Raw genomic sequence first — 13,199 nt, 5'->3', positions numbered from 1 at the left:
TGTCTTCAAGACCCCTGGCTGTCTTCAAGACCCCTGGCTGTCTTTAAGACTACTGGCTGTATTAATAATAATAGTAATAACAATAATAATAATAATAATAATAATAATAATAATAATAATAATAATAATAATAATAATAATAATAATAATAACATTAATAATAATAATAATAGAAAGACCTTCATGGAAACAAGTTACTTTGACCATTTCTGGGTTATCCTGAGCAACTTACACATGTATTAAACCATGTGTAATAATTAAACACATGTGTACACGTACCTAAACCAACTTACAAACTTATTGACTTAATAATAATAATAAAAGTCACATTTTTTAGTTCAGACATGAATGTTGTCTGGCTCAGCTGATTACTAGTAAACAACACTCGCCTCCTCAACTCTCTCATTTACGGCCTATTTTTAGGCTTTTTAGTGTTTTTTGGCTCATTTTAGCCGGCTAATATCATTAATGAAGTGTTAAATATGTTTTTTAGCCTCGTTTGGGAATATTTTGGTATTTTTGAAGGAGAAATAAGCAGATTATTTGACAAGTTTGAGGTCCATTGTTATTATTTGTTATTATTTTTTGTTTCCAGGAATGAGAGACTTGTGAAGACATTTGGGAATGTTTATTGAGGAAATGTTTATCCAGTTAGTGGCTTCTTCAGTCTAATATGGAGAAGAATGGTGGAAGATTGAGAAGGAGTTTGAGGTAATCAGTCCCTCAGTCTGGAGTCGGTGTCTTCAGTCCATCAGTCTTAATAGGAAAGATTTTGTTGGGATTTTTAACCCCGGAGGGTTAGCCAGCTAGGATAACCCAGTGATAGCAGGTGTAAGGTGACTAACACCCAGGTACCTACTTACTGCTAGGTGAACAGTGACAGCAGGTGTAAGGTGACTAACACCCAGGTACCTACTTACTGCTAGGTGAACAGTGACAGCAGGTGTAAGGTGACTAACACCCAGGTACCTATTTACTGCTAGGTGAACAGTGACAGCAGGTGTAAGGTGACTAACACCCAGGTACCTACTTACTGCTAGGTGAACAGTGACAGCAGGTGTAAGGTGACTAACACCCAGGTACCTACTTACTGCTAGGTGACCGGTGTCAGCAGGTGTTAGGCGGCTAACACCCAGGTACTACTTACTGCGAGGTGACCAGTGACAGCAAGTGTAAGGCGACTAACACCCAGGTACTACTTACTGCGAGGTGACTAGTGACAGCAAGTGTAAGGCGACTAACACCCAGGTACTACTTACTGCTAGGTGACCGGTGACAGCAGGTGTAAGGTGACTAACACCCAGGTACCTACTTACTGCTAGGTGAACAGTGACAGCAGGTGTAAGGTGACTAACACCCAATGCTTCCACCTGTGCTGGGGATTGAACCATGGACACTCATTGTGTGAGGCCAGAGTGTTGCCTACCAGGCCAGATTAATGGACTGATGATATTGACTCCAGGCTGAGGGACTGATTACCTCAAACTCCTCATCTTCCACCATTCTTCTCTGTATCAGACTGAAGAAGTCACTGGCTGGAGAAACATTCACAAATGTCTTCAACTTGTTAATTTTCTAAACCATTTTCATCGTATTTTTGTAAGATAATATTGTTCTACATTCTTCTGCTTGTTAATTTAATCAAAATTTCAGCACCTGAGACGAGAGCCGCCACTGGACACAGTTTTGTTCACTAACCCTCCAAAAAGCAGCGGCGAGAGTATCGTAATTAACAATGGTTAGTAAAATACAGTATTTATACAGTGGTACCTCGAGTTACGAACCTAATTTATTCCAGAAGGCTGTTCAAGTACCGATACCGAACAAATTTGTTCCCGTAAGGAATAATATAAATTAGATTAGTCCATCTCAGACCCCCAAAAATACACTTACAAAAGCACTTACAAAAATACACTTACAAAATTGTTCGAGTTGGGAGCTGTTCGAAACTCCAGGTACCACTGTATTTAGTTTATACAAAATAGCTACTGATGAAAATATATTGAATTTCCCAGGGTATAATATGGTGAATTTCCCAGCACTTAATATATTGAATTCCCCAGCACTTAATATGTTGAATTTCCCAGCACTTAATATATTGAATTTCCCAGCACTTAATATATAGAATTCCCCAGCACTTAATATATTGAATTTTCCAGTGCTTAATATATTGAATTTTCCAGTGCTTAATATATTGAATTTTCCAGTGCTTAATATATTGAATTTCCCAGCACTTAATATATTGAATTTTCCAGCACTTAATATATTGAATTTTCCAGTGCTTAATATATTGAATTTTCCAGTGCTTAATATATTGAATTTTCCAGCACTTAATATATTGAATTTTCCAGTGCTTAATATATTGAATTTTCCAGCACTTAATATATTGAATTTTCCAGTGCTTAATATATTGAATTTTCCAGTGCTTAATATATTGAATTTTCCAGTGCTTAATGAAGTGTATTTCCCAGCGGATACTCTAGCGCATTTCCCAGGACTTTCATGACTTTTCACATTATCAGTTCCACAATAATGTGAGGAATCACGAAAGTGCTTGGATGTTCACTATATTGTGATAACACTTGTTTACTGTGATCTTATTGCATATATAATTATGTATTAAGATGAGGTAGCCATGGAATATAAAATATATTGGCTCTTAAAAATGTGAAATAATGAATAATGCTGAAGATACTAAATGAAATATTGAATAGAATGGTGTAAAGTTTATTATGAAGAAATATTTAAACCAATGGTACTGTGTTATGTAATTGCTGCAATATTGGAAGGAACAATGTAATAACTTGCAAATACACCTACCATCCGACTTACGACCTGCTCGACTTACGACCACTCGACTTATGACCGTGTTTTTTATGCCAAATTTCTGGGAAATAAACAACTATTTGTGTTGTACAGTGTTTATCCTAAACCTTACAGTATAAAATACAGCACTAACAGCATAAAAAGTAAAGTAAAACATAAAATACCAAAATAAAATAAAATAAAGTCATTACAAAAATGTTTTGTTGATATTCAGTAGTAAAGTTCGACTTACGACCATTTCAACTTGCGACCGGTTTCTCGGAACTGAACTCGGTCGTAAGTCGGATGGTAGGTGTACAGTCATACCCCACCCTGTGCCATTAATTGGTTCCAAGAGCTGCGACGTAACCCAGTTTTTTATATAAACCGGACATGATGCCTTGAAAGTGATGACAAACATAGGCTATTCCTTTAGTTCCTCAAAAGTTTCTTATTTGATCCTTGTTTCTATGTTATTTATCTAATTCAAGCACACGTCTGCATTATTCATAACAAAAATATTGTAATTTATTTTTATTTTTGTATCTTATTGCATATTTGTTTGAAGATGAATGTATAATTCTGTTTTTGCTTGGTTTCTAATAAGGTCACTCTTCAAGGGTGGGAGGGAGCCTTGCTGGTAGTGAATGATGGTTGATCCAAGGAACTGGAACTACCCTTCCATTCACCAATAACCCACACTTAGGAAAGGCATATTAGTCTGATATTTTGGTCCAGAATGGACCATGATAATGGCCCATCTCGGACCGAAACATCATCCTACCGTTCCTGTACTAAGTGCAGGTTTCTAGTGAATTGTTGCAGCCACGGTGTTCTGGGTTTTTATTCTTTACTTTTCCTTTCTTTGAATCAGAGTTGATCACCTCTAGTCACCAGCTGCTGTACAATGCTATGGATTTAGTTCTTCTCATCAAATATATAATATATTTTTATCCTTGTAATATTTTTAATGCTTGAAATTATATTTGTATACCTACTCAGTACCCCATATCTAGTTCTTAGGTAGTCTGGAACCATTAGTATTAGTCTATCTGAAATGCTCTGCATGCTTGTGGCTTTCTTTGTCACTAACAGTTTTTTTTTTTTTTTTTTTTTTCAACAAGTCGGCCGTCTCCCACCGAGGCAGGGTGACCCAAAAAAGAAAGAAAATCCCCAAAAAGAAAATACTTTCATCATCATTCAACACTTTCACCACACTCGCACATTATCACTGTTTTTGCAGAGGTGCTCAGAATACAACAGTCTAGAAGCATACACATATAAAGATACACAACATATCCCTCCAAACTGCCAATACAGTTTTTATTATATATAAAATTACATTTTTATACTGCAGGAAGAAATAAAATACCGTATTTCATGACTTATTAGATGCATTTTTTCCATAAAATGTCTCCAAAAACCACCCTGCATCCTATAAACTGAAGGTCAGTGACGAGAGCTGTAAGTCTGGGGTGTGGAGTGGGCTGTAGTTCTCCCAGTTATGTCCAATGCCGAACCATTGAAAGTAAGACAAGTCTTATAAGCCTCGTCTTATAAGCCACGGAATACAGTAAATAAAGTGTAAGTAGTTCAGTTGATGATATTCGTAAGTACAGCATTATTAGATTTCTTTGTGTCCCTTCAATGGAAGAGCCTTGATTCTGGTGAAGAGCTCTTGATCCAAGAAATTACAGTTACCCTCCTTGTCCTCAGATCAAACTTGATTACTTCTCAGTTTCTAGACACTGCATGACCCCTAAGATTTAGTACTTCCCTGTGCTACTAGTCAGTGGTCCAAGTCAGACGAAAACATCATCGCAAGTTTCTGCTATGTGCGGCTTATTTGTATATGATAAATACAATGTTTCTTAATGTATCATCAGGCGAGTCATCCCAAAGATGTGGTCATCACTGATGAGCATCCCAAGACACTCTTACTCCAAAAACACGCTGACTATATTATTGGCTACAGCAAAAAGGAGGAGGATTATGTAGGTTTGAATAAGATTGTTCTTGTGATTTGTTTGCATATTATATACTCAGTAGAGTTAATAATAATAATTCCATAATATAATACCATTAATAATAAGAATGAAAATAAGTCACAATAGTATTTGACATTACAGAATTATCTTAAGTGTACATAATGCATCACCACATTATTATATTTGCATACAAAATGTGTGTCCTCAGAACTACTGTTCTGCTGGCTTTAAAATCATTTGTATATTTCTTATATAAATGTTATCTTGTGTAACTTACACAGTATTTATTAGTAAAGCCATTACCTGTACATATTAAGATACGCCCTACAGGTTTGCCTTAATTTGGTGTAAAAATATTTGTTATTTTCTTTACACCATAAGTATAACTGTTTTACCTCATGGTTTTTTCCATATGTAGGAATTCACCATGACCGAGCACTTCCGCATGTCTGGCATGTACTGGGGCATAACAGCAGTGGATCTACTGTCACAGTTGGACAGGATGGATCGGTCTGCAATAATAGAATTTGTTCGTCAGTGTCAAGACAAAACATCTGGGGGATTTTCTCCAAGCCTAGGCCACGACGCTCATTTACTCTACACGCTCAGTGCTGTGCAGGTCTTTAGCACTTATCATTTTTTTTTATATATAAAGTAAGGGCTAACAGTGTCATAACCATGGTAACAAAAAAAATAAATGCCATAAATTTACGTTCAGTTCAACCCTCCAAAGTTTGTGGGCTTCTAAATTCACATTATTCTTAATTTGCAATACAGATGCTCCTCACTTTACAGTGGTTCACCTTATGATGTTTTGACTTTATGATAGTGCGATAGCGATGCACATTCAGTGAGAAAGTTGCTTGTACAGTACTGTACATTTATTGATAGGATAAACTTGTATTCATTTATTAGTGTTTAGTTACAGTAATTCTTTGTTTATTTACTTATTTAGCTATATTAATTATTTATTTATCATATCATATTCATATTCTTTCTATGATATTTTCAGCTTAAATTGGAATGTAACCCCATCATAGGTTGAGGAGCACCTGCATTCTCAAATTGCAGGATTCTTAGTTTACAGAATTTAATTATCTAACAAGCTTACTGATGGGGATCCCTTGAATAGGTTTAATTATTCACAAGTTTTTTAACTGGGATCAGTTTTGAGGGAATAGGTTCTTGATCTCTATACTGAATATTAATCATAGAATTTCACGCAGAATATTCTCAATAGCTGTCTCATGTTCCAGTAACTTTTTTTTGTCACTTCTATGAATATCAATAGAATACGGTAAACCAGTCTCTATAATGGACTTTCACATAATAGACTTTGGGAATGTTGAATAAAAACCACTGGGTCAGTCAGTTTGGAAACAGTGGACAAAGTCCATTGGTTACAGTTTTATCCAGTATTGTTGCAATCATGGCAAAAAATTATCTTTAGTATCCACCACAACTGGCCACCTGCTTCCCCAATTAGTCCATTAGATAGAGGGCTTATTGTATTTTCAAAATATAGAAAAATATTGAAAGAGATATACTGTATACTGTGTCTTCTGAAAAAAATAAAATCTCATGTATGGAACAAAATTTATTTTGCGGTAATTAGGAATTTGATCGTGTATTTTTGAAAATAAAACACACTTGTGGTAAAGTTCAGAAGTTGAGTTTGACCTTACTATTGGTAATGCCTCATTTATGTTTTGGAATCATAGAATGAGTCTTCATTAACCCGTAAACGGTCCAAGCAGATCTACGTTCACATGTGTAGCGCTACAAAAGTAGATCTACGTTTTTTTTACATATTTTCAAATATAAGAAAAAAAAAAGTAGATCAAAGTTTTTTTACACATTTTCAAATGTAAAAAAGCAAAAAGATCTATTTTTTTTTCATACTTTCAAATGTTGAAAAAACGTATATATACGTTTGGACCGTTTACGGGTTAAAGATGGAACCTTCAGAGAAGAGCCAAACCATGGAACGGGTGAGGTTTGAACCTATGGTAAGTGAGTGCTAAAACTCCAGGACTCACTCACCGAGGGTTCATACCCCACCTGTTCCATGGTTTGCTTTCAGTTGTGTTATCATGATTTCATGGCTCAGAGAGGAAGGCTCTCACTGGATGTAGACCTATCAAAAGATAGGTTTATGAAAGATGAGGCGAACCGTTGAATAGATGAGGGGAAAAATTGAGAGGTGAGGTGTTGAGGTGTCTGTGTAAAGAAGGAAGCTTATCAGTGGAGGCATGAAGGACATTTACCAAAGTCTAGTGGGTGTGGTGAATTAGCTTTTAACATTGAGGTGAGAAGGACACAGGAAGCAAAGATATCATGCTTGAGAACAATGTGTGGTGTAATGTTAAGCAAATAATTCATGGCATAGAAATTAGAAGGTGGCGTGGGATTGTGTAGGATTTTTTTTTTCTTTCAACAAGTCGGCGGTCTCCCACCGAGGCAAGGTGACCCAAAAAAGAAAGAAAACCCCCAAAAAGAAAATACTTTCATCATTCAACTTTTTCCACCTCACTCAAACATAACCACTGTTTTTGCAGAGGTGCCCAGAATACAACAGTTTAGAAGTACTATATACGTATAAAGATACACAATATACCCCTCCAAACCGATTTACTCATGTAATATTTCAGATACCTACCAGTATCACTATGTAGAATGTCATTTTTTTTGGATGCTGGTCAGTTTAGCACTTACTTTAATTCTTCTTCTTTCTTTCAACACACCGGTCGTATCCCACCAAGGCAGGGTGGCCCAAAAAGAAAAACGAAAGTTTCTCTTTTAAATTTAGTAATTTATACGGGAGAAGGAGTTACTAGCCCCTTGCTCCAGGCATTTTAGTCGCCTCTTACAACACATGGCTTACGGAGGAAGAATTCTGTTCCACTTCCCCATGGAGATAAGAGGAAATAAACAAGAACAAGAACTAGAAAGAAAGTAAAGAATGCCCAGAGGGGTGTGTATATACAGTCAGCCAACTACCCACCCACCCATCCAGCCACCCACCCATCCAGCCACCCATCCACCCACCCATCCAGCCACCCACCCATCATCCAGCCACCCAGCCACCCACCCATCCACCCACCCATCCAGCCACCCATCCAGCCAGTCAGCCACCCACCCAGCCAACCACAGACCCGGCCACCCAGCCAGCCAGCCAGATACGTATTACACACGTTCCAGAGTTGTTTCTCTTTACTTAGGGTATAGGTTACACAACATTCTGGCAGGATGACACTACCAGTGGTATTCTCCCATTCCACTGTGTCGACAATACATATAGATAATAGTAACATACGATACTGTATGCGATGTAAAATTTACAATACATATCACTACCATGTATACATTATATACAGTACATAAATAATTAAAATACAACAATAGAAGTAAATTATGGTAAAAAGAATGAAATAATGATTGTACATTACAGTATTATGTAGGTAGTTTATATAGGAAAGTTTTGACATTATGCCCTACCCAATATGTCGGCAATTTTCAAAGGTTCGACTTACGTCCATTTCGACTTACGACCGGTTGGTCGGAACCAAGCTTGGTCGTAAGTCGGATGGTAGGTGTATATGCTTGTACATGTATGTGTAGTGTGACCTAAGTGCAAGTAGAAGTAGCAAGACATACCTGAAATCTTGCATGTTTATGAGACAGACAAAAGACACCAGCAATCCTACCATCATGTAAAACAATTACAGGTTTTCGTTGTACACTCACTTGGCAGGACGGTAGTACCTCCCTGGGTGGTTGCTGTCTACCAACCTACTACCTAGGCTTTTTTATATTATTTTATTATCACACTGGCCGATTCCCACCAAGGCAGGGTGGCCCAAAAAAGAAAAACTTTCACCATCATTCACTCCATCACTGTCTTGCCAGAAGGGTGCTTTACACTACAGTTTTTAAACTGTAACATTAACACCCCTCCTTCAGGGGTGTTAATGTTACAGGCTTACTTTAATTACATTATTATTATTCAGATACTGGTGATAATGGATGGCATGGATGAAGTGGATACCGAGGGCATCATCAGGTTCATTGTGGGTCTTCAGAATGAAGATGGTTCATTCTCCGGCGACCAGTGGGGAGAAGTTGACACAAGATTTTCCTTTTGTGCTGTAGCATGTTTGTCTTTACTAGTAAGTTCTCTCTTATGACATAGCACTTCTGTTCTTTGACTGATGGTACATAGTAATTTGTAGCATAATAATAGTAATAATTAGAACTTGGAAACTACAAAAAGCATTAAGTATGTGTTGTTTTTATACTTTTCTTGCAGAAAAGGTTGGATGCAATAGATATAGACAAGGCAGTTGAGTTTGTGATGAAATGTCAGAATGTGGATGGTGGTTTTGGTACAAGACCTGGCTCTGAGAGCCATGCAGGACAGATATACTGTTGTGTTGGCCTCCTCTCTGTCACAGGTCAGTCTTAATACACTCTGCATTATGATCGTAGTTGTTGTTATTCCCTTTGATCCAAAGAATTGGAGTTGCCCCGTCATCCTCAAATCAAATCTGAGTACCCCTTGTCACCTTCTCAATTCCCTGGTGCTGTATCACCCTGATGGGTATAGAGCATACCCTTGAATGTAATACAGTAATAGTAATGAAATTGTGACATTTTATTGTGGCAACATTTTGCTCTCAAGGATCTTTATCCAGTGTGCAGATCACTTACATTTTCTTGTTATTTTAGGTCAGTTACACAGAGTGAATGGAGACCTCCTTGGTTGGTGGCTTTGTGAGCGTCAGTTACCATCAGGGGGGCTAAATGGACGACCAGAAAAGCTGCCAGATGTATGTTATTCATGGTGGGTGTTGGCATCTCTTAAAATGCTCGACAGACTTCATTGGATTAATGCAAATAAAATGCGTCTCTTCATAATGGCAACGCAGGTAAGATGAATAGATTTCATTTACAGCATTGTTTATCCTCTTATTAACTATACTGTATCTGTACAGTATCAGTTTCTTAGTATTTCCACTGATGACAGTGAAGGACTCGTGATCCAAGGACTTTGAGATACCCTCCACTTCCTTGGATCAAATCTGATTAAAGTACTTTCCATTGTACAGGTTCTGTATGACCCCTGTGGGTTTTAAAAAACTATATATTATCATTCCCAATGAAACTATTCACTCTATGGAGAAGAAATTGTTACAGAGTAATATTATAAGAAACTGAACAATATAAACGAATGACTGAATGTGAATAGAAGTATGATGCATGGAGGCAGATGAGAGATATAAAGTTAGTGTACTGTATTTAAGAAGAGATTTTGCAGGTTATATTATTCTGAACAATGCCCTAGCTGTGTATACAGATTTATACTGTACAATAGGGTGCTGCTTTATGGTAATTTGCTAATACAGACATTTCAAGTTATGACCAAAAATTTGTTTATACGATAAAATTCACTATCACAGCATCTGCATGCCACTGTTTGTCTGTTTACATCCTCCATGAGCTCCATGTCTCTCGATTATGTAGCTTGTACTTAAATAAACTTACACACTGTGCTGGCATGCAGGTATACACTAAAATCACTAAGAGTGTCTCACTAGTGTTGAAGATGCAATAAGCATAATAATAATAATAATCACTCTGGGGTGCTTTAAATGTCGTATATTATGTTGTTATAGATCTTTCTTCTTTTAACGTACCAGCCGTATCCCACTGAGGTGGCGTGGCCCAAAAGAAAAAACTAAAGTTTCTCCTTTTAAATTTAGTAATACAGTGGACCCTCGACTAACGATATTAATTGGTACCCGAGAATGATTATCGTTAGTCGAGTTTTTTTAACGTTAGTCGAGGCAACATGTTAGCGTTAACATGTATCGTTAGTCGAATTTAACGTTAGCCGATGCCATCGTTGGTCGAGGGTCCACTGTATATACAGGAGAAGGGGTTACTAGCCCCTTGTGCCCGGCATTTTAGTCACCTCTTACAACACGCATGGTTTACAGAGGAAGAATTCTGTTCCACTTCCCCATGGAGATAAGAGGAAATAAACAAGAAGAAGAATTAGAAAGAAAATAGAAGAAAACCCAGAAGGGTGTGTATATATATGTTTGTACATGTATGTGTAGTGTGACCTAAGTGTAAGTAGAAGTAGCAAGACGTACCTGAAATCTTGTATGTGTATGAGACAGAAAAAAAAGACACCAGCAATCCTACCATCGTGTAAAACAATTACAGGCTTACGTTTTACACTCGCTTAGCAGGATGGTAGTACCTCCCTGGGCGGTTGCTGTCTACCAACCTACTACCTAGGATAAACATAATATGTACAACTATAGTATAACAAATTGACATAAATATTAGCTGTGGTAGCCAAGTGGCTTATAGGAGTGATGGCAGGAATTCTGTTTCCTCTAGTCCAACACCAGAGAAACTGAGTACAGTATAGTATTACTGGGGTAACTGCAGAAAAATATTCTTTTGGATGGCTTCACTCATAGTGTCTAACAACTGCTACCAAGAATATTAAAATTAGGCATTTAGATTAGTTATATTGTAGGAGTTTGAAATAACAAGCTTTGTTGGTCAAAGTCAAAGATATTTTTCCATGTGATACAATGTTCATACTGAGATGGGTGACATTTAGAAGGAAAGTCCCATGTTTATGCAGAGCATTTCTAGACTATAGAGCAAGGAATGCTGTTTATCAGAAAGTGAAGCATGTGACACCATGATTAATATATAAGTTTGGTTATGTATTTACACAGGATCCTGAGACAGGTGGTTTTACCGACCGGCCGGGCGATATGGTTGACCTCTACCATACGCACTTTGGACTTGCCGGGCTCTCGTTGCTTGGAGAACCTGGACTTAAACAGATCAATCCTGTCTTTTGCATGCCCCAGTATGTTATTGATCGCATCTCTGTGTCCGTTCAGATATTAGCCACATGATTAACTATATAAAGGTACTGCATTTTTTATATTTCCTTAATAACTTAAGACAGTGTGAAGTTTTATATTAAAAAATCTATTTGATGTAATACAGGTTGCATAATTTAATTTTAAGCTGTTTTATTGTACATTCCATAAGTAGTGTTGATTGTTTAATTGTATCGAGTTGTGGCAAAGTAAAGAGCATAACAAATACTGTAGATGACATAATGATTCATTGCATAAACAATTATAAATGCTCTTGTAAACAATAACTACCAGAAATGTGACAAATGAAATAATTATCTTGCTTTTAAAGGCTTAAATACCAAGTATAAGTTCCAACAGAGCACACATTACTAAAGAGCACCTATATAGACCTCATTATTCAAAAATAATGAACACTCTAGTTAAATTATTATCTTTCACTATTTTTGTAGTTCACACAATACTATTACCAAATAACACCTGTGATAATGTTACCATAATTGATATAGTTTAGATTGTTCTACATTATTGATGATCAGGAAAAATTTCTCTTCAGCTAGTACATGTACATTAATTTTTTCTAGTTAGTATGAGACTGCAAATATGACTTTCAGAACAGTCAAATATTCACAGCTAAAATATAAATTAGAGATGAACCTAGCCAGTGTTTGGGATCATCCTGGACTATAATGAAGCTGTGAGTGAAAAAGAATAAGTGGAGAGCTGTGGTTGGTCAGCCCATAAGATAGGCCTCTGCAGGAATTATCTATCCTTCTTGTAGTCTTCAGCTGCTTGTTCAACTACCTTGCGTAGCTTTAAGAAGAGACTAGACAAATATATGAGTGGGAGGGGCTGGGTTTGAATGGTGTCATTGGGTACGGGAGTTATTTCTTGGGTACCTTTAGGTAGAGGTCGTTTTGATAAGGACCTGCCTCGCATGGGCCAGTAGGCCTTCTGCAGTGTTCCTACATTCTTATGTTCTTATATCTAATGTGAATCTTAACCCTAACTTTATTTTGTGAGTACTTGCCTTTCACAGCACAGTTAAATGCTCTGCTCTTTAGAACACAGATTACATTACCTGTCCTTGACTGTCTGTTAACATCTTTGCCACACGTGCCTGCTGATTTTCTCTCTCATTTGCCTCATAAAGTAGTTTTACCTTGTGTATAGGTCTGTACGGTATCTAACATTGTCACGTGCACTGAATGACATGTCAAGTATGTTATAAATCTAACAACTTCCATTATTCATCTCTCACTTGCGAGTTGATCAACAATAGTCCCTTATAAACCAAAACATCCAGTTTCATCCATTTATGAATTAGTTGTGAATTGTTCCAGCCACAGTATTTTTAATTTGTTCTCCAGTCAAGTAGCTCCTTTTATGAAATCTGTAACAGTCATCCAGATACCAACAGTCATCATTGACACACAAAATTTAAGTGTTTGCAGAAATTACTCTAATTTAAATTCAGTCATTTAATTTGTTG

The 13,199-nt window shown here is 36.9% G+C and overlaps 1 protein-coding gene across 2 annotated transcripts; it reads left to right on the top strand.

Annotated features, from left to right (window-relative positions):
• Window positions 1-352: 352 nt before the first annotated feature.
• On the top strand, window positions 353-12,367 carry RabGGTb (geranylgeranyl transferase type-2 subunit beta). 2 transcript variants are annotated; one of them, XM_070100867.1, is made up of 8 exons: window positions 353-374; window positions 1,654-1,738; window positions 4,692-4,799; window positions 5,212-5,412; window positions 8,804-8,962; window positions 9,103-9,247; window positions 9,522-9,721; window positions 11,555-12,367. In XM_070100867.1, the coding sequence occupies exons 2-8, from the start codon at window positions 1,736-1,738 to the stop codon at window positions 11,738-11,740; spliced, it is 1,002 nt and encodes a 333-aa protein (XP_069956968.1). In that variant the 5' UTR covers window positions 353-374; window positions 1,654-1,735; the 3' UTR covers window positions 11,741-12,367. The 2 variants fall into 2 exon arrangements, with proteins under 2 accessions (XP_069956968.1, XP_069956967.1); XM_070100866.1 differs by lacking the exon at window positions 353-374 and adding an exon at window positions 437-557.
• Window positions 12,368-13,199: the final 832 nt, after the last annotated feature.

Source organism: Cherax quadricarinatus, chromosome 75, assembly GCF_038502225.1.
Source record: "Cherax quadricarinatus isolate ZL_2023a chromosome 75, ASM3850222v1, whole genome shotgun sequence".
NCBI classification, from domain to species: domain Eukaryota; kingdom Metazoa; phylum Arthropoda; class Malacostraca; order Decapoda; family Parastacidae; genus Cherax; species Cherax quadricarinatus.
Note: the sequence above shows the minus strand (reverse complement) of the source record. Positions and strands in the feature narration are given on the sequence as shown.